Here is a 20306-nt window from a genome sequence, read left to right on the forward strand (position 1 = left end):
CTCCTTTTGTCACGTAGTAACACATCAAATTTCACAGTTGTTGTTTCTAATATGCATCCTGATTGGCAAAAAAATTTAGCAGCAACATAAAACATAACTATTAGAAAAAACATAATAAAATCAGCATGCCTACTTTCTTAAACCATCCAAAAAAATCTCCAAATCTTCCCAACCCTTTAAAAGGGTTCCAGACATCTTCAGCTATGGATGGAGCTGGGGCTTGTAAAGCATTTACCTGGTCTCTATGACTCTCAATGACTTCATAGTAGTCTGGGATCCCAGCAGACGTGTTATGTATCCATGACACTCATAGTCAGTAGTAGACTCACACAGCCCTGTCATCTTCAGCTATGGATGGAGCTGGAGCTTGTAAAGCATTTACCTGGTCTCTATGATTCTCAATGACTTCATAGTAGTCTGGGATCCCAGCAGACATGTTATGTATCCATGTACAACACTCATAGTCAGTAGTAGACTCACACAGCCCGGCCATCTTCAGCTATGGATGGAGCTGGAGCTTGTAAAGCATTTACCTGGTCTCTATGATTCTCAATGACTTCATAGTAGTCTGGGATCCCAGCAGACGTGTTATGTATCCATGTACAACACTCATAGTCAGTAGTAGACTCACACAGCCCAGTCATCTTCAGCTATGGATGGAGCTGGGGCTTGTAAAGCATTTACCTGGTCTCTATGATTCTCAATGACTTCATAGTAGTCTGGGATCCCAGCAGACATGTTATGTATCCATGTACAACACTCATAGTCAGTAGTAGACTCACACAGCCCAGTCATCTTCAGCTATGGATGGAGCTGGGGCTTGTAAAGCATTTACCTGGTCTCTGTGATTCTCAATGACTTCATAGTAGTCTGGGATCCCAGCAGACGTGTTATGTATCCATGTACAACACTCATAGTCAGTAGTAGACTCACACAGCCCTGTCAATGCTGCTCCCATTTGTTCTATTCCCATTTCATTCATGAGTACCTGTTTTCTTCATGCCTGTAGTTCAACATTCACAAGACTTACTTCTAGTTGTGTTTCATTTATAATCTGATCCATAATGAGTGAATAATTATTTCACCTTCTCCTCAGTTCTATCCCCACCCAGTCCATGCAGGAACCATGGCCAGGCTTGGTCTTCTGTTTTATACAAGTCCCTCTCATGCCTACATTTCATAGGATATCAGGGATGACTACTAGCCAGTAAAGCATCACTATGTGTCCCTCCCATGACATCCATTACTGGTACCAAGGTGGCTAAGTAACACCATCCTTCCTGTCCTTGGGGGGTCCATGGATAACAATAATAACTGGGATAGCACCTGAGAACGGTGACTTTGTACAAGTAAACACTACTAAGAATGGATGGAAAATACATAGAAAACATTCCTAACAATGCATCCCACAGGAAATACTATGGAGTAGGTCGAGTTTTCATTAACCCAGCTTTAGTTGGTTACCCTAACCCAAATGTAGGTCAAGTATGGAAAGATCAATCAGTAGATTTTACCCACAACATACCTGGACCCCTTCAGTAAAAGCTACTGATTGATCTTTCCATACTTGACTTACATTTGGGTTAGGGTAACCAACTAAAGCTGGGTTAATGAAAACTCTCCCTACTCCATAGTATTTCCTGTGGGATGCATTGTTAGTGATGTTTTCTATGTATTTTCCATCCATTCTTAGTAGTGTTTACTTGTACAAAGTCCCCGTCCTCAGGTGCTTACCAGTGACATTAAGTTTAGACTGACTACAACATTCTTCTCCTTCATTTGATTTGCTGCCTCAATGAAAACACCATTCAGGTTCCATCATAACTCCCAACACTTCAGATTTCAGCCTTGTAGTAACATTTGTGAGGATAATACTCAGATTACCAATAAACATTGACGTCACATTTTTTGGTGCCGCATACAAAGGAATGTTCATAGTTTCGGGGTGGAGTATACTGCAAACCCAACAACTCTGGAATCCCGAGAGCTTGGCATACCTATACTTACATTTCAACAATGACATATTCTCAGTCAATGATCTTTTCTGCTGCTTTTTTATTAGTCCGCTGTCATTTACGGTCTTATTGTTGTGGCCACAGATTGGTGGCCATTCTTCTGGATGATAATAACAGTGACTAGCCCAGTAAGCCACTGAAACACTTATCACTAAGAGACAACCAAAAGATAGTTCTTCCAGGCTGTCTCTGGATGAAGCAGCATTCTGGAGATTGAAGAACACTGGTAGGTCTGTCTCCTTTACCTGTTCCATCTGTTGCTCCTGGTTCCTTGGAGGTTCCGGGATCCTCTTTACTCTAGAAGCATGTATCCAGACGTTGGAATCAGCAGTCAGAACTGCGGTTCTCCTCACATGGTATGGTAGTTTCTTCGTATGGCGGATCTGTGGTCTTGTGTTTGTGAAGATCCTTAACCAATACCCATCTCCTGGCTTGTACGGGTGGGTTGGATCATCTGTGGGAAGAGGGAATGAGAGAGAGACATCACCATATACATTTGAAACTCTAAAAATTAGAATATTGTGCAAAAGTTCATTTATTTCAGTGCAGCAACTTAAAAGGTGAAACTAATATATGAGATAGACTCATTACATGCAAAGCAAGATAGTCCAAGCCGTGATTTGTCATCATTGTGATGATTATGGCTTACAGCTCATGAAAACCCCAAATCCACAATCTCAGAAAATGAGAATATTGTGAAAAGGTGGAATAATCTCGGCTCAAAGTGTCCCACTCTAATCAGATAATTCAGCCATAACACCTGCAAAGGGTTCCTGAGCCTTTAAATGGTCTCTCAGTCTGGTTTAGTAGGAATCACAATCATGGGAAAGACTACTGACCTGACACCATCACTGACACCCTCCATAAGGAGGGAAAGCCTCAAAAGGTAATTGCAGAAGAAGTTGGATGTTCCCAAAGTGCTGTATCAAAGCACATTAATAGAAAGTTATGTGGAAAGGAAAAGTGTGGAAGAAAAAGGTGCACAAGCAGCAGGGATGACCGCAGCCTGGAGAGGATTGTCAGGAAAAGGCCATTCAAAAGTGTTGGGGACTTTCACAAGGAGTGGACTGAGGCTGGAGTCAGTGCATCAAGAGCCCCCACACACAGACGGATCCTGGACATGGGCTTCAAATGTCATATTCCTCTTGTCAAGCCGCTCCTGAACAACAAACAACGTCAGAAGCGTCTTACCTGGGCTAAAGAAAAACAGACCTGGCTGTTGCTCAGTGGTCCAAAGTCCTCTTTTCTGATGAGAACAACATCTCATTTGGAAACCAAGGACCCCGAGTATGGAGGAAGAATGGAGAGGCCCAAGGACCCCGAGTATGGAGGAAGAATGTAGAGGCCCAAGGACCCCGAGTATGGAGGAAGAATGGAGAGGCCCAAGGACCCCGAGTATGGAGGAAGAATGGAGAGGCCCAAGGACCCCAAGAATGGAGGAAGAATGGAGAGGCACAAGGACCCCGAGTATGGAGGAAGAATGGAGAGGCCCAAGGACCCGGAGTATGGAGGAAGAATGGAGAGGCCCAAGGACCCCGAGTATGGAGGAAGAATGGAGAGGCCCAAGGACCCCGAGTATGGAGGAAGAATGGAGAGGCCCAAGGACCCCGAGTATGGAGGAAGAATGGAGAGGCCCAAGGACCCCGAGTATGGAGGAAGAATGGAGAGGCCCACACTGCAAGATGCTTGAAGTCCAGTGTGAAGTTTCCACAGTCTGTGTTGATTTGGGGAGCCATGTCATCTGCTGGTGTTGGCCCATTGTGCTTCATTAAGTCCAGTTTCACCACAGCCGTCTACCAGGAGATTTTGGAGCACTTCAAGCTTCCTTCCGCAGACGAGCTTTATGGGGAGGCTGACTTCATTTTCCAGCAGAACTTGGCACCGCCCACACTGCCAAAAGCACCAAAACCTGGTTCAATGACCGTGGGATTACTGTGCTTGATTGGCCAGCAAACTCGCCTGACCTGAACCCCATAGAGAATCTATGGGGCATTGCCAAGAGAAAGATGAGAGACATGAGACCGAACAATGCAGAAGAGCTGAAGGCCGCTATTGAAGCATCCTGGTCTTCCATAACACCTCAGCAGTGCCACAGGCTGATAGCTTCCATGCCACGCCACATTGAGGCAGAAATTGCTGCAAAAGGGGCCCAAACCAAGTACTGAGTACATATGCAGCTTCTACTTTTCAGAGGTGCAATATTGTCCTATGTACAATCCGTGTTTTATTGATTGCATGGAATATTCTCATTTTCTGAGATTGTGGATTTGGGGTTTTCATGAGCTGTAAGCCATAATCATCACAATGATGACAAATCACGGCTTGAACTATCTTGCTTTGCATGTAATGAGTCTCATATATTAGTTTCACCTTTTAAGTTGCTGCACTGAAATAAATGAACTTTTGCACCATATTCTCATTTTTCAAGTTTTACCTGTACACCATTCAGCACCCTAATCAATTCCTGGACATATCTTTCCGGGATTAATTCTAAATCACCTGACATAACTACCAAAGGACCTCTTGTCCAGGGGGTGGGGAATGGCCTGCCCATAAGAATTTCAAAGGGGGAAAGCTTGGTGCCTTTATGTGGTGTCATCCTCATCTCAGCCAGAACAGCTGGCAAGAACGCTTCCCATCCCTTCAATGTCCCCCCTGTTGCCTTCCTTAGTTTTTCCTTCAGGGTCCTATTTGCCCGTCCTACCTGACCAGAACTCTGTGTGGTAGAATATGTGGAACTTCCAGTCAATGCTCATCAGTTTGGCTACCTGTTGTGTAACCTTTGATGTAAATGCTGGTCCTTTGTCTGATTCTATACTGACCAGACATCCCCATCGAGGGATGATTTCTTTGCAAAGGATTTTAGCAACGCTCCTTGCATCCTCTTTGTTACAAATGCTTCAGGCCAGCGACTAAAGCGATCCACTATCACCAGCAGAAACTTGCCTCGTCCACTATTAGGCATGTGTGTGAAATCAATTTGAAGTTCCTCAAATAGTCCACTAGGTGGCAAAAGCTGATGATGTCTAACCTGATTGGGGTTTCCACCATTGTTTCTGATGCATGTACCACAACGCCCTATTTGTTCTTGTGTCTGCTTAGTAAGATTTGGAACACAAAATCTTTTCTTTATTTCATCTTTCACTACCTGCCAACCCCGATGTCCTATGCCATGGAACTGCGCCATAATGAGAGGAGCGCTGTGACGTGGGAGTCCTGGTATACCTCCTTTTGACATTAGACAATTACATCTCATGTCAACTCCTTCTGTTGCCAGTATGCTACATCCTCTTCATTTCTGTATATTGCAGCTCCTTGAGAAGAGAATGTTCTGGTAACATAGGTGGATCTAAAATGGCCAATAGACATTTGTGAGTTTACAAGAGGTGTTGCTGTAGGGCGGCATTTTTAGCAGTGCAATCAGCAAATGCCTCGCCTTTGGCTACAAAATCAGAGGAAGATGTGTGTGCCTTACATGTAATTCCTGCAATGGACCTAGGTTTATGAATGGCTTCCAGAAGATTGTTTATTAGGTCCGCATGTGATACTCCTTTTCCATCTGCAGTGGAGAATTCCCTTCTCTGCCATATTTTACCAAAATCATGGACAACTCCAAAAGCATACCTAGAATCTGTGTAAACATTTACATCTTGATTCTCACAAAGTTCACAAGTCCTTGTTAGTGCAATCAATTCTGCAGCTTGGGCTGATTTGTGAGTGAGGGGTAATGCCTCCTGAACAATGTCAGGTAACTGGACCACTGCATACCCTGGTATAAAGGTATCATCAGAAGGTCTGGGACAAGAACCATCTACAAATATGTCCAGAGCTTCCGGAATGGGTGTTGTATGTCTATTCTGGGAGAGGTATCTTCATGTATGACCTGAACACAATCATGTTCCTCGGGTGGGTTGTCAGTTTCACCGTTTATCCATAGCAAACAATTTAGCATAGCTAGAGGACCTGAGTTTGAACTTGCATATTTCACTTCCAAATTTGTAGTTGATGTCAAAATCACTTGATAACCGCTTGCCCTTTGTGCTGTCATGTGCTGCGTAGTGAGGTTCTTAAGGACATGTAGTACATGATGTGTGGTGTATAGGATGGTTTTATGTCCCAGAGTGTAAGGGATTTCCAGCTAAAAGAATTGCGTTTGGGAATGTGCGAAAGAGAAGATTGCCGCAGCACATGAATCTGCGCATGTGCAGGATCCCGACAAGGCATGCAGGCAGGCAGGCACTAGGACCCAGGTGCACCTGTCACCAATGATTGCCATCTGATCTGTCTCTTTCCTCTCTTCCTCGGGACTGCCATCTGATCTGTCTCCTTCCTCGGGACTGCCATCTGATCTGTTTCCTTCCTCTCTTCCTCGGGACTGCCATCTGATCTGTCTCCTTCCTCTCTTCCTCGGGACTGCCATCTGATCTTTCTCCTTCCTCGGGACTGCCTTCTGATCTGTTTCCTTCCTCGGGACTGCCATCTGATCTGTTTCCTTCCTCGGGACTGCCATCTGATCTGTTTCCTTCCTCTCTTCCTCGGGACTGCCATCTGATCTGTCTCCTTCCTCGGGACTGCCATCTGATCTGTTTCCTTCCTCGGGACTGCCATCTGATCTGTCTCCTTCCTCTTCCTCAGGACTGTCATCTGATCTGTCTCCTTCCTCTCTTCCTCAGGACTGCCATCTGATCTGTCTCCTTCCTCTTCCTCGGACTGCCATCTGATCTGTCTCCTTCCTCCCTTCCTCGGGACTGTCATCTGATCTGTCTTCTTCCTCTCTTCCTCGGGACCGCCATCTGATCTGTCTCCTTCCTCTTCCTCGGGACCGCCATCTGATCTGTCTCCTTCCTCTCTTCCTCGGGACTGCCATCTGATCTGTCTCCTTCCTCTCTTCCTCGGGACCGTCATCTGATCTGTCTCCTTCCTCTCTTCCTCGGGACCGCCATCTGATCTGTCTCCTTCCTCTCTTCCTCGGGACCGTCATCTGATCTGTCTCCTTCCTCTCTTCCTCGGGACCGTCATCTGATCTGTCTCCTTCCTCTCTTCCTCGGGACCGTCATCTGATCTGTCTCCTTCCTCTCTTCCTCGGGACCGCCATCTGATCTGTCTCCTTCCTCTCTTCCTCGGGACCGCCATCTGATCTGTCTCCTTCCTCTCTTCCTAGGGACCGCCATCTGATCTGTCTCCTTCCTCTCTTCCTCTGGACCGCCAACTGATCTGTCTCCTTCCTCTCTTCCTCGGGACCGCCATCTGATCTGTCTCCTTCCTCTCTGCCTCGGGACTGCCATCTGATCTGTCTCCTTCCTCTCTTCCTCCTACAGCCCCTCCCTCCTCCTCCCATACTGTACTATCCGGACTCTGTATCTCCACTGCTTGTTCTATGGGAGGCTGTAGTGATCTATCTGTTCTCAAAGATTTGAGGAAATCATCATCCTCTGTCTTTGGTAATGCTGGATATATTTGTGTAGAAGTTGGCGGGGCAGATGCTGGGGGTTAAAGAGTGGAGATTAAAATTCCTGGGCTCCGGAGGGTAACCAGTCATTCTGAGCCAGTGAACACCCGCAGATTTCATGTATTTATAGTCCCAGCTCGGGCAAGTTGAAATCCAAGAAAAAGATGTCTTATCTCCTAAACACAGTCCCCTTATCATGTCCATATGAATCTTATCATTAGACCCATCTCTAGGAAAGGGACCACTGCTTTTCATATCCAGGGACCATTCTGCAATATTGTCTGTGAAAGGAACCACATAGTAATCATCCCATGGTGATACTCTGATCACATATTCTTTACAGTTAGCCCTAGACCATTCCGGATTCTCTTTCTTTTTCTCAGCAATATCACTTAACACTTTATGCGGAAGCCTTGGAATTTTTGGCACAGATCCCTTACTTTGGATCTTTCCCATAGTGGAAGCAAAACAGCTGTTAGACAAAGCAATAAATGATTACAATATCAGTACTTATTCCCTGAAGCGGAGAGGTTGTCATGTCAGCAAAGCCTTCTCCACAGTTCAGGAGTTTAACCCCTAAAAGTACAAATCCTTGTAATAAACCTGTTCTGAAGAAACACAAATACTACATAGCAGTTCCATAACACACAGCAAATAGGCACTTCTACTTCTAAAATGGCAGAAATAGCCGAGGACTCCTGTGAATTCACAATACATCTGCCGAGGCAATTTTTCCCCAGAGGCTTCCAAAACCTCTGAATTTCCTTTTGAGGACCCACCTCAAGGACTCTCCGTGAGATCCAACAATCTCACATGGAAACTTTGGCTGCTGTCCCGGGGTCTTTAAAGGGGATTTGATCCGGCAAAACTAAGACAAAATAGCTCAGCTTACCTGACCAGCCTCGCCTTTAATCCCGACTTCTGACACCAGATTGCAAGGATTCAACCTATGTCTGTAGCCCTTTAAATGTCTTCGGTAATTTCTGCCCTCTGATCTCAGGAGGAATAAAACTCTGGACACCGAAGTGTGCAAACTAAATCTCTGAACGTTTAATGCGTGCGAGCAGGTTTTACAAATGCAGAATGACCAACGAAATATTGTAATGACCAATAATATATTGTAATGTCCAATGATATATTGTAATGACCAATGATATATTGTAATGACCAACGATATATTGTAATGACCAACGATATATTGTAATGACCAATGAAATATTGTAATGACCGACGATATATTGTAATGACCTACGATGTATTGTAATGACCGACGATGTATTGTAATGACCTACGATGTATTGTAATGACCGACGATGTATTGTAATGACCAACGAAATATTGTAATGACCAACGATACATTATAATGACCAACGATATATTGTAATGACCAATAAAATATTTTAATGACCAACGATACATTGTAATGACCAACGAAATATTGTAATGACCAACGAAATATTGTAATCTTATCAAGAAATATAACGACCACAAATGACTGAAGACCACCATATAAGGCAGTTCCATCTACAGAATGGGAACTGAATTCATGAAACAAAAAGTTGTTACAAGTGACATATAAACACCAAACTAACTTGTTCCCACATCTACAATGGAGGCATTAAACACAATGGATGCCAGTTAATAAGACATTTTTCCTTACAGGGGGAATTGTACCGTCCTGACATTTGGGGGTATTTGTACCATCCTGACATTTGGAGGGATCTGTCCTGTTCTGACATTTGGGGGATATCTGTACTGTCCTGACATTTGGGGGTATTTGTACCGTCCTGACATTTGGAGGGATCTGTCCTGACATTTGGGGGTATTTGTACCATCCTGACATTTGGGGGGATTTGAACCAATCAGCTCCTGTCTAGTAATCCTCTTTGTCTTTGTATTTTAGTCCATGGCCGGGAGATGAGGAAAACCTCCGAGGATTGTCTCACTTTGTCTCCAGACTGGAAAGTAGAAGATGAGGACATCACACAGTATAGTCCAGGAGAAAACCCGACTCCCTCCAATGTCCATCCGGTACCACCCAGTGTAGATGGACCATCGGATTCCTCGTATCCTGAGGAACCTCAGACTGCGCGGGTCCAGGTCAGCGTTACAACAGGGAAAAAGTTCTCCTGTCTGGAGTGCGGGAAATGTTTCCATCATGAATACCGTCTTAATATGCATATAAGATCTCACACAGGAGAGAAGCCATATTCCTGTCCTGAGTGTGGGAAATGTTTTTCAGTGAAGTCCAGTCTTTACAGACATCAGAGATCTCACACAGGGGAGAAGCCATATTCCTATCCTGAGTGCGGAAAATGTTTTCCAGAGAAGTCCAGTCTGCACAAACATCAGAAATCTCTCAAGGGGGAGAAGCCATTTTCCTGTCCTGAGTGCGGGAAATGTTTTTCAGTGAAGTCTCATCTTTCCAGGCATCAGACATGTCACACAGGGGAGAAGCCGTATTCTTGTCCTGAGTGTGGGAAATGTTTTTCACAAAAGTCCAGTCTGCACAAACATCAGAGATCTCACACAGGGGAGAAGCCGTATTCTTGTCCTGAGTGTGGGAAATGTTTTTCACAGAAGTCCAGTCTGCACAAACATCAGATGTCTCACACGGGGGAGAAGCCATTTTCCTGTCCTGAGTGCGGGAAATGTTTTTCACTGAAGTCCCATCTTTCGAGGCATCAAACATCTCACATGGGGGAGAAGCTGTATTCTTGTTCTGAGTGCGGGAAATGTTTTTCATTGAAGTCCTATCTTTACAGACACCAGAAATTTCACACAGGAGAGAAGCCGTATTCCTGTTCTGAGTGCGGGAAATGTTTTTCAGAGAAGTCCAGTCTGCACAAGCATCAGAGATCTCACACGGGGGAAAAACCATATTCTTGTCCTGATTGCGGGAAATGTTTTTCACAGAAGTCCAGTGTGCACAAACATCAGAGATCTCATACGGGGGAGAAGCCGTATTCTTGTCCTGAGTGTGGGAAATGTTTTTCACAGATGTCTCATCTTCACAAACATCAGAGATCTCACACAGGGGAGAAGCCGTATTCTTGTCCTGAGTGCAGGAAATTTTTTTCAGAGAAGTCAAGTCTTTACAGCCATCAGAGATCTCACACAGGGGAGAAGCCGTATTCCTGTCTTGAGTGCGGGAATTGTTTTTCACAAAAGTCCAGTCTTCACACACATCAGAGACTGCACACGGGGGAGAAGCCGTATTCCTGTCCTGAGTGCGGGAAATGTTTTTCACAGAAGTCCTATCTTTACACACATCAGAGATTGCACACAGGGAAAACGTCACTTTTCTGTTCTGAGTGCTGGAAATGTTTTGTAAATCAGGCAGATCTTGTCAAGCATCAAAGATCTCACAAAAGGGAAAAGCTGTATTCCCGTCCAGAGTGTGGGAAAAGTTTTTCAGAAAAGTCCAATCTTTACAAACATCAGAGATCTCACATGGGGGAGAAGCCACTTTCCTGTCCTGAGTGAGGGAAATGTTCCTCACTGAAGTCCTGTCTTCCTGTACATCAGGGGTCCCACACAACCATGGAGGTGTATTAGTGCCTTGAGTGCGGGAAATGTCTTCTAGATGAATGTTGCTGGACATCCCAGCTCTCATGTGGGGAAGAAGCACACCCTGATATACACCTCAGATATACTCCATGGCTGATCTTCATCATGGAAGAAACAGTTCATAAGGAGATCAGAGGTCCCCAAAGACATGGATGAAGTGTGGGACCGGGTTGGCTATTGATATCAGCAGAAGAATAAAAATGGAGTCCTGCCCTGTGATTGGCTGAGTACATTTTGTGGTGGGAGATTTCACAAACACTTGGAGGTCTATGGAGAACAATGTTGGATGGATGTGACCGGCATTCTCCAGCAGGGAGGAGTTTTGGGTGTATTTTATTTCTTATGATCATTGGCTCCATCTAGTGGCCATAACATCATATTGGGCTAATTTTACTGATGGAGATATTTCAGAAAAATCACCTCATTGTGGCCACTAGATGGAGCTGGAGATCATAGGAAATCACTGTGTTACTTAACATACAGCAGGATGTTGTCACAGCTGGAGGAATGATTGTCTCATTGGTCCAATGAATGTTCTATAAATACAGCCCTTGGTTTCCTTCATCAGACACGCCCCCATACTAATCGCTGAGGTCACACTCCCGCACTCTGAGGTCACGCTCCCGCACCCTGAGGTCACGCTCCCGCACCCTGAGGTCACACTCCCGCACCCTGAGGTCACACTCCCGCACCCTGAGGTCACACTCCCGCACTCTGAGGTCACACTCCCGCACTCTGATGTCATACTCCCACACCCTGAGGTCACACCCTGAGGTCACACTCCCGCACCCTGAGGTCACACTCCCGCACTCTGAGGTCACACTCCCGCACTCTGATGTCATACTCCCACACCCTGAGGTCACACTCTGAGGTCATACTCCCACACCCTGAGGTCACACTCTGAGGTCATACTCCCACACTCTGAGGTCATACTCCCGCACCCTGAGGTCACACTCCCACACTCTGAGGTCATACTCCCGCACCCTGAGGTCATACTCCCGCACTCTGAGGTCATACTCCTGCACCCTGAGGTCACACTCTGAGGTCATACTCCTGCACCCTGAGGTCACACTCTGAGGTCACACTCCCGTACCCTGAGGTCACACTCCCGCACTCTGAGACAGATAAAACTTTATTTTGGTGGTATTTATTCAACGCTGGAATTTTTATTTTTTGCTATATAAATTAAAATGTCCAAAAATTTGGAAAATAAAATGTTTTTCTTATAAAATTTTGCAAATAAATAATCTTTCTTCATAAATCGGCCAAAATGTATTCAGATATCTTTTTAGTAAAAAAAAAACAAATTAGTTTATAACCAAAAATTATAATTTTTCAAAAAAAATTTTTACATTTTTATTTTTTTTTTATATTATTATTTATGGGTTTTTTTACACCCATAAAGGCTGTAACAGCAATAATTTCACCTTCTCTCTGGCTGCATTCTTGCAGCCATTGAGAAATACTATGAGAGCTGTGATTGGTCACAGCTTGTCACATGGTACAAGTCTGTTGGGAATAGCCCTGTACCATGTGACCTCGGTGATCATTCACAGATTTCACTAGTTGTAAACAATGATATCAGGAAGTGACATCTTGCTTACTATTGTTCATGTGATCACTTGTCTTCAGTTCACTGATCTTCCTAGTGAATGGCTGTGCAGGGAGGGGGATGTCAGGACAAGTCTGATGATTGGAGGAGAGCAGACTGAGCTCCCAGCAGTTAGAGAACTGACCACGCTGAGCTCTCATGCCTAGTGTGGTCAGTTTTAATAGGAAATCAGAGGGACTGTCAGGATCACCGGGGATCAAATATAAATAGGAGCTAATAGACGTCCCTGACTGTAAGCCCAGCACCCTATGATGATGTGCATTACACGAAACGTGTCAGAGGGGATATAGTTTCTGGACGTCTGACCACCAAGGGCTCTATTTATAGAACGTCTGACCATCACTCAGCTGGTCCAGTCTGGGGACAGATCACGCAGGCACAGGGAGAACATGCAAACTTCAGGCAGGTATGGCAGTGGTTGGGATTCAAACCAACAACCCCAGTTCTGCTAGGAGGAAGTGCTAACAATTTATATGTTTCTATAAAGGTGGGAAGTATGTAGCAGTGAATAGACCTCCCAGCAATGTTATTACCAGGCTGCAGCTAGGGGGCGCTCTAATGTGTACAGTGTGACCCCAGCAGAGTGATCCCATCTAGCCCACATTAACCCTCTCACTGCCAGAGCTGTTTCTGCATGATTTTGCACACATGGGAAATGCAGATTTTGGGCCTGAAGATGAGATAAACCCCCAAACATCTATTAGCAGAGGCCCTGGAGAATAAAGTTTTGGTAATTTTTGGGGAATTCCGGATCATCATATACTAAGCAGGATTTGGATCCCGGTGGAGAACTTTCACCCCAAGAAAAAATTAGGGTGAGGTCAGCAGAGGAGCCCATAGTAAAGGAGGAAACTGTGAAATGTTTTCTTCAGAAGGTCGGAGTTTACTGGACAAGTGAATGTAAAATACACCATCAACGCGTTTCATGGCTTCAAAGTGTCACTTCATCAGGACAGGTGTAAGAAGACGATATAAAAATAGGGAATGAAGTAACAGTCCAGTATATGGTATTATAAAGACCCGAGTAACATACAATTCATGGACAGGACTGAGATTTATAGCATTCAGGATTTGTATGATGTTACACAAGGTGAAGAGATATATGGAGAGGATGATCAATACATGGAGAAATCAATCTATTCTATCATAGAAGGGAATCAATAGATCAATAAATGACATCAACCAATTAATAAGATCCATTTCATGGGATAGATTTATCATTCTGTGCACTGGTTATGTTGGAGGATCAAACCGTGATCACTGGATATTGGAAACATTCCTATTGATCTGATGATTGCTGGCATGGATTCCTGATTGATTATTGCTGGGAATAAAGTCCAATAAACACGCAGATTTGATGGGATTATTGATAGAAAAATCTCTTCATATTCCATGGAATAAATATGTGTAGAATAGTTTGGATTTGATGGAATAAATCTCTATAAAAAGACTTTGTGGGGTTTGTTGGTTCTTTTCTATTCCTCTCTAGGTCTGGATTTCAGGAAGAAGAAACAATTCCTCCAATTTCTAGTGGATGGTGAGGAGGGGAGAGATTTGGGTGAGTTTTGTACATACAGGAGGTAATAGAGAGAATCCGGCTAGTAATTGATGAGAGGAGATTTCACTGGAGAGTTCCATTGGAGAGAATTCAGAGCTGGGGGCACTGCTGGGGCCTGGAGGGTTCTGATTGGACCACCAGTACATGTGTCGTATTAATTGGGGGGTGTGCACTGCTGGGACCTGGAGGGTTCTGATTGGACCACCAGTACATGTGTCATATTAATCGAGGGGGTGTTTGTTTATCATTGGAATGATTCTGGAAAGATGACCTCCAGATGTACACATGGGGGGTGTCCCGGGGGGGTTACAATGTAGAGGGCGGAGAGAGAATACTGTACAGTGTGTAATAATATATTTGGGAAGCTGCCCCTATATACGATGGTGTAAAATCTAGTTGCAGAGCCTCCTACATACAATGGTGTCATAGGGAGTCCTCTTCCTGGTCCTGTTCTGGTGACACCCCAAATCTCAGGATTTTATATCACTTTCGGTAATAATTGTAAACAGGACAAATATAGAGGCTGAATCTCCCTAAAGGAGGCCGAGGCAGCAATAGAAACCAACAGGAGGTCTCATCCCTCTCCACTCTCCAGAAAATCAATGCCTTTAGTTCTTCTGTAAAACAACCCAGTGAAGGGATGGGGGGGGATATGTTTGTCTTTTCCAGAAGGTTGGATGCAGAATACTTTCATGTCCAGCATTCTAAATGGGTCCAATACTGGGATCATCTGAGAAAATGTGTTCTGTATTCCTGGGAGGGAGGCACCTATGGGTTGGTGTTTGTAGAAAATGAACACTGAGGACAATGGCAAGTGCTGAATGGCAGAGATGACTGCATGGAGTCTGTAGTGCCAGAAACCTACGCAAATGTATTCCCCTCCCATCCTCTCCATGGTCCTTCCCCACCCCATCCTTTCTAGGCTCCTTACCCCCCCAAACTCTCTAAGCTCAATTGCCTACAATTTCTATAAGTTCCCTTCACTCCCCATCCTCTCTAGGCTCCTTCCCATCCTCTCTAGGCTTCTTCCCTTCTCATCCTCTCTGGGCTCCTTCCACTCATTGTCCTCTCTGGGCTCCTGCCACTCATTGTCCTCTCTGGGCTCCTCCCACTCATTGTCCTCTCTGGGCTCCTTCCACTCACTGTCCTCTCTGGGCTCCTTCCCTTCCACATCCTTTCTATGCTCCTTTCCCATTCTCTATACTTTTTTTCCCTTCCCTATCCACCCTAGTCTCCTTCTCTCCCATTCTCCTTAGGTTTCTGCCCCTCACCCATCCTCTCTAGGCTCCATCCCCTCCCCATCCTCTCTAGGCTCCATCCCCTCCCCCTCCTCTCTAGGCTCTGTTCCCTCTCTAGGCTCCATCCCCTCCTCATCATCTCTAGGCTCCTTTTCATCCTTTCTAGGCTTCTTCACCTCCCCATCCTCTCTAGGCTTCTTCACCTTCCCATTTTTTCCAGGTTCCTTCTGCTCCCCATCTTCTCTTGGCTCCTTCTCCTTCCCATCCAAGTGCTGTTTGCTAATACATTGTCTTCCCGCTGCATAGTGGAAGTGTAGAGTTATGCCGTGAAGTCATCCGTGGATAATTAGGTCTGCAAAGAGGTCTAGTGTGTCCGGTGCGGTGTGGGCTGAAGAAGCTCACGTGACTCAGTGGATGAAACATGTTGACATCACAGCATCATGATGCCCACCTCTCTGGCATGCAGGCCTCTCCACGCAGCCTTACCACCTGGACACACTAGACCTCTTTGCAGACCTCCTCATCCACAGATGATTACACGGCGTGCCTCTACACTTCCACTATGCAGCGGGAGGACAATGCATTAGCAAACGGCACTTGGATGGGTGAGCGGACTCTGTTTTTTGGACTAAGGCACTAATACACTGCGGGAGTCCCCATTCATGGAAATTGCTGGGCTGAGCTCCACCTGTCTGATGTCCTTGTTCCTATCGCTGGCACACAGGGCTCTATCAGTCTCATATTTCTGCTCACCCACTGCCTACTGCACTATCTATCCTGTCATTATAACCCGCCATCCATATACTGGCAACACTGCTATTACCACAATTATCCGTGGATGACTACGTGGATTACCCCCTATGGGATCTATATGGGTCTGCCATGTATGTATATGACCTCACTGAGGATTGAGGGACTCTCCTGTGCTGAAAGTGAATGGTGACCGCTGCCTCCTTTGACTCTACAAGTGCCCCGTTCCGTCATCTCTTTACATCCATCTACTGGCTGTCTTTGTGCCAAGTGTGAGATAGCAGCGTGTGGCTTTATCTGATATCTCAGTGACTATCATCTACATATGAGGATACCTGAGGATTGTCCTCCATGACACCACAATGGTCTATTATACATGTATGTGACCCCCATGAGGACTGATCGGGTCTGCCTCTACTATCAAGGAGCTTGATTCTGCCCGTCCCTTCATCACCTTCCATTGACTACAATGTCCACATTATCTATCCATTCTATTCTATTTCATGTTGTGTCAGTAATAAAAGTCACGGAGGGTTGGGAACCCTGCAAGGGGGGCAGAGATATGTGACTGCTTAGTCCAGCCTTTCTCAGCCAGGGTTCCTCCAAAGGGTTCTAGGGCTTCCTTGTCACTTCATTGGGCTGTATATGGAAGTGTCACCGACCAGCCGTTTCTGGATACACAGCTTTGTCATCATTGCACACACACAGGATTTTGTTTTTCATTCAATACATTTTTATTATAATTTCACTTTCAACAAGATTACAAAAATAATCAGGAAATAGTAAAGGCAGAAATCGGATTGGACAGGAAGATCTCTTGTCTGGAATGTGGGGGCGGAGTCATTATTATTGGTGTACATTACAATACACAACATGTTCCATTATTATAACAAAGTATTGTAGAAAAGATCAAACATAGAAAATGGGGGAAAGGAGGAAATAAAGGCGGATATGAAGGGGAATCTGTGTACGGGGAACACCTTAACAATCACGTTAGAAAATATATTTTTTGGGGAGGGGTTTAGCTAACCTTCAGGCCCCAGATCTGCATTTTCCCATTTGTGCAAAAATGGCCCTGGCAGTGAAAGGGTTAATGGGAGCCAGTATGAGTATCTGTGGACATGGAGTGAATTGCGGGGTCCCCTTTGTGAGAATAGCTACCACATGTGTGGGACTGTGTTTGTAGGAGCGTGGTGCAGGTTTCTGATGTGTGGGTTTTTGTGGTGTGGTGCGGGTCTCTGTGGTGTAGTGCGGGTCTCTGTGGTGTGGTGTGGGTCTCGGTGGTGTGGTGTAGTGCAGGTTTCTGTGGTGTGGTGCAGGTTTCTGTGGTGTGGGTCTTTGTGGTGCGGTGTGGGTCTCTGTGGTGAGGTGCGGGTTTCTGTGGTGCGGGTCTCTGTGGTGCGGTGTGGGTCTCTGTGGTGTGGTGCGGGTCTCTGTGATGTAGTATGGGTTTTTGTGGTGTGGTGCGAGTCTCTATTGTGTGGTGTGGGTTTCTGTGGTGTGGTGCAGGTCTCTGTGGTGTGGTGCGGGTTTCTGTGGTGTAGTGCGGGTTCCTGTGGTGTGGTGTGGGTTTCTGTGGTGTAGTGCAGGTCTCTGTGGTGTAGTGTGGGTTTCTGTGGTGTAGTGCGGGTTCCTGTGGTGTGGTGCGGGTTTCTGTGGTGTGGTGCGGGTTTCTGTGGTGTAGTGCGAGTTCCTGTGGTGTGGTGCGGGTTCCTGTGGTGTGGTGCGGGTTTCTGTGGTGTGGTGCGGGTTTCTGTGGTGTAGTGCGAGTTCCTGTGGTGTGGTGCGGGTTCCTGTGGTGTGGTGCGGGTTTCTGTGGTGTGGGTTTCTGTGGTGTAATGTGGGTTTCTATGGTGCGGTGCAGATTTCTGTGGTGTAGTTTGGGGCTCTGTGGTGTAGTGCGGGTTTCTGTGGTGTGGTGCTGGTCTCTGTGGTGTGGTGTGGGTCTCTGTGGTGTAGTGCGGGTTTCTGTGGTGTGGTGCGGGTCTCTGTGGTGTGGTGTGGGTCTCGGTGGTGTGGGGTAGTGCAGGTTTCTGTGGTGTGGTGCGGGTCTCTGTGGTGTGGTGTGGGTCTCGGTGGTGTGGGGTAGTGCAGGTTTCTGTGGTGTGGTGCGGGTTTCTGTGGTGTGGTGCGGGTCTTTGTGGTGCGGTGCGGGTCTCTGTGGTGCGGTTCGGGTTTCTGTGGTGCGGGTCTCTGTGGTGCGGTGCGGGTTTCTGTGGTGTGGTGCGGGTCTCTGTGGTGTAGTATGGGTTTTTGTGGTGTGGTGCGAGTCTCTATTGTGTGGTGTGGGTTTCTGTGGTGTGGTGCAGGTCTCTGTGGTGTAGTGTGGGTTTCTGTGGTGTAGTGCGGGTTTCTGTGGTGTGGGTTTCTGTGGTGTAGTTTGGGTCTCTGTGGTGTGGTGCAGTGGGCTCCAACCTTTCCTCCTTTCCAACTCTATGCTTGCAGGCAAGCCCCATCCCACTAGGCCTCCTTCCTCCAGCCTCACGTCTTCCACCTGACTGCTCACACTCCACTCCCCACTCCTACTACTCAGCAGGATCTTACACTATTGAGGGAGTCCCAGCCCCTTGTCAAGCCTTCTGTTGGGGATTGGCTGAAATGCCTGAAGAGTGCAGCCTGGCTGGCTCCTCAGATCCACCCACTTCCTCCAAGGCCCTCTTCTAAAAGGTTCAAAACAGGGATATTCCAGAGGGGCTGCCTGCAGAGTCTCTCAGCCCTGACCACAATCTGACCCCTCTGGCTATCACACCATTAGGGTGTAGCTCCCCCTGGCTGAACTAGGAGGGCGCTACAATGTATAATGTTGTGTCTCAAAAGTCTCACTTCACTATAATTGTTGTATGTCTATATGAGCTAGAAGGAATCACTCTCCTGTGGTCAACTCTAAACATTAGAGCTCCCCCTAGCTGCAGCCTGGTAATGACATTGCTGGGAGGTCTGTTCAGTTACCTGCTCCATACTTCCCGTCTTTATAATATAATACAATACAATAGAATACAATATAATATAATATGATACAATATAATATAATACAATATGATATAATATAATAGAATACAATATGATATAATACAATATATCTGCTGACATTTAGGGGTCTATTGATAAAACATTTGTCTAGCAGTGCGCTCAGTGACAAAGCATGTACATTCCTTCTGTATAAATGGGGAACAATTTAAAATGATTTTTGACCTAAAATGGAAAATGTTGCCTTTTGTTAGAATTTCTATGAGGAAGATCATATTTTCATCGTTTCCCCGGGTTGAACCATGGGAGTTATTATACCAAATAATAGACAAGGGTCATTTTCAGGTCTCAAGTCCCGCAAGGGACAAACTTCTCCCCAACTGAAGTATTTAGTTCTGTGTATAGAGAAGGAATGGAAGCCGGGACCCCTCAGTGCAGGAACAAGGGGGAGGTGATTACAAACACCAAATAATCCCGTGGTGGTCCCCACATCCCCTAGTCTAGCTGAGATGTCATTGTTCTGCCAACGAGAAGGATGAACAAGATGAAGAGACGCGGTATATGGAAGTATTCTCTACGTTTCTGCAGACACAGGGGCCATTATTCCAAGCTGAGGGATTCTGGGAGAGCTCGGGAATAAATGTCACAATGGAAGAGTTTCTGTACTCCAATGTAATGAGGACAAGAGAAGTCCCACATCATGGACTATAGTAGGAATGACAACTCTACAAAGCTGCACACCCTCCTCCATGTCTATGGATCCATCTAGGGATCTTCTCATGATTCTCATATCTATAGATGACTGGCTGACATGGCTGAATGATTGCTGGTCATATTACTTCATCTATTCTCTAAGTGGGGCGGTATCTATTGGGCCAATCCCTTTTACAAACCACACATAATATTGCCCTTCAAAGTGAAAACAGAAACGATTTGCACAAAATCAAAGAGTAGAAATATTTTCCGGTGGATCCCCTCTACCCGGACCCCATATGTAGACATAGAACAACAAGCTGTGTTCCCTCTCGTGCCGCACTCCTCCAACCACCCAAACCCACACAGAAGCCAAGGGAAATAATGAGAGGAAAGTTCCCCCCTAGTTTGGGGCGGAGTTCTCCTTCCGTCCTGTTGGGGGATGGGAGAAGGA

At 45.8% G+C, this 20306-nt stretch overlaps 1 protein-coding gene across 1 annotated transcript in view; it reads left to right on the top strand.

Annotated features, from left to right (window-relative positions):
- The window catches only part of LOC149443005 (uncharacterized), a 111928-nt gene that overhangs the window by 51434 nt on the left and 40188 nt on the right, over positions 1–20306 (top strand). Inside the window, exon 4 of the mRNA XM_089655963.1 lies at positions 9325–10944. Within this exon, the coding sequence (XP_089512089.1) occupies positions 9325–10944 (1620 nt within the window). The remainder of the gene's footprint in view (positions 1–9324; positions 10945–20306) is intronic.

This window comes from Staurois parvus, unplaced genomic scaffold (genome assembly GCF_062004578.1).
Source record: "Staurois parvus isolate SC_StPar_1 unplaced genomic scaffold, SC_StPar_1.0 ptg000879l, whole genome shotgun sequence".
Classification (NCBI taxonomy): Eukaryota; Metazoa; Chordata; class Amphibia; order Anura; family Ranidae; genus Staurois; species Staurois parvus.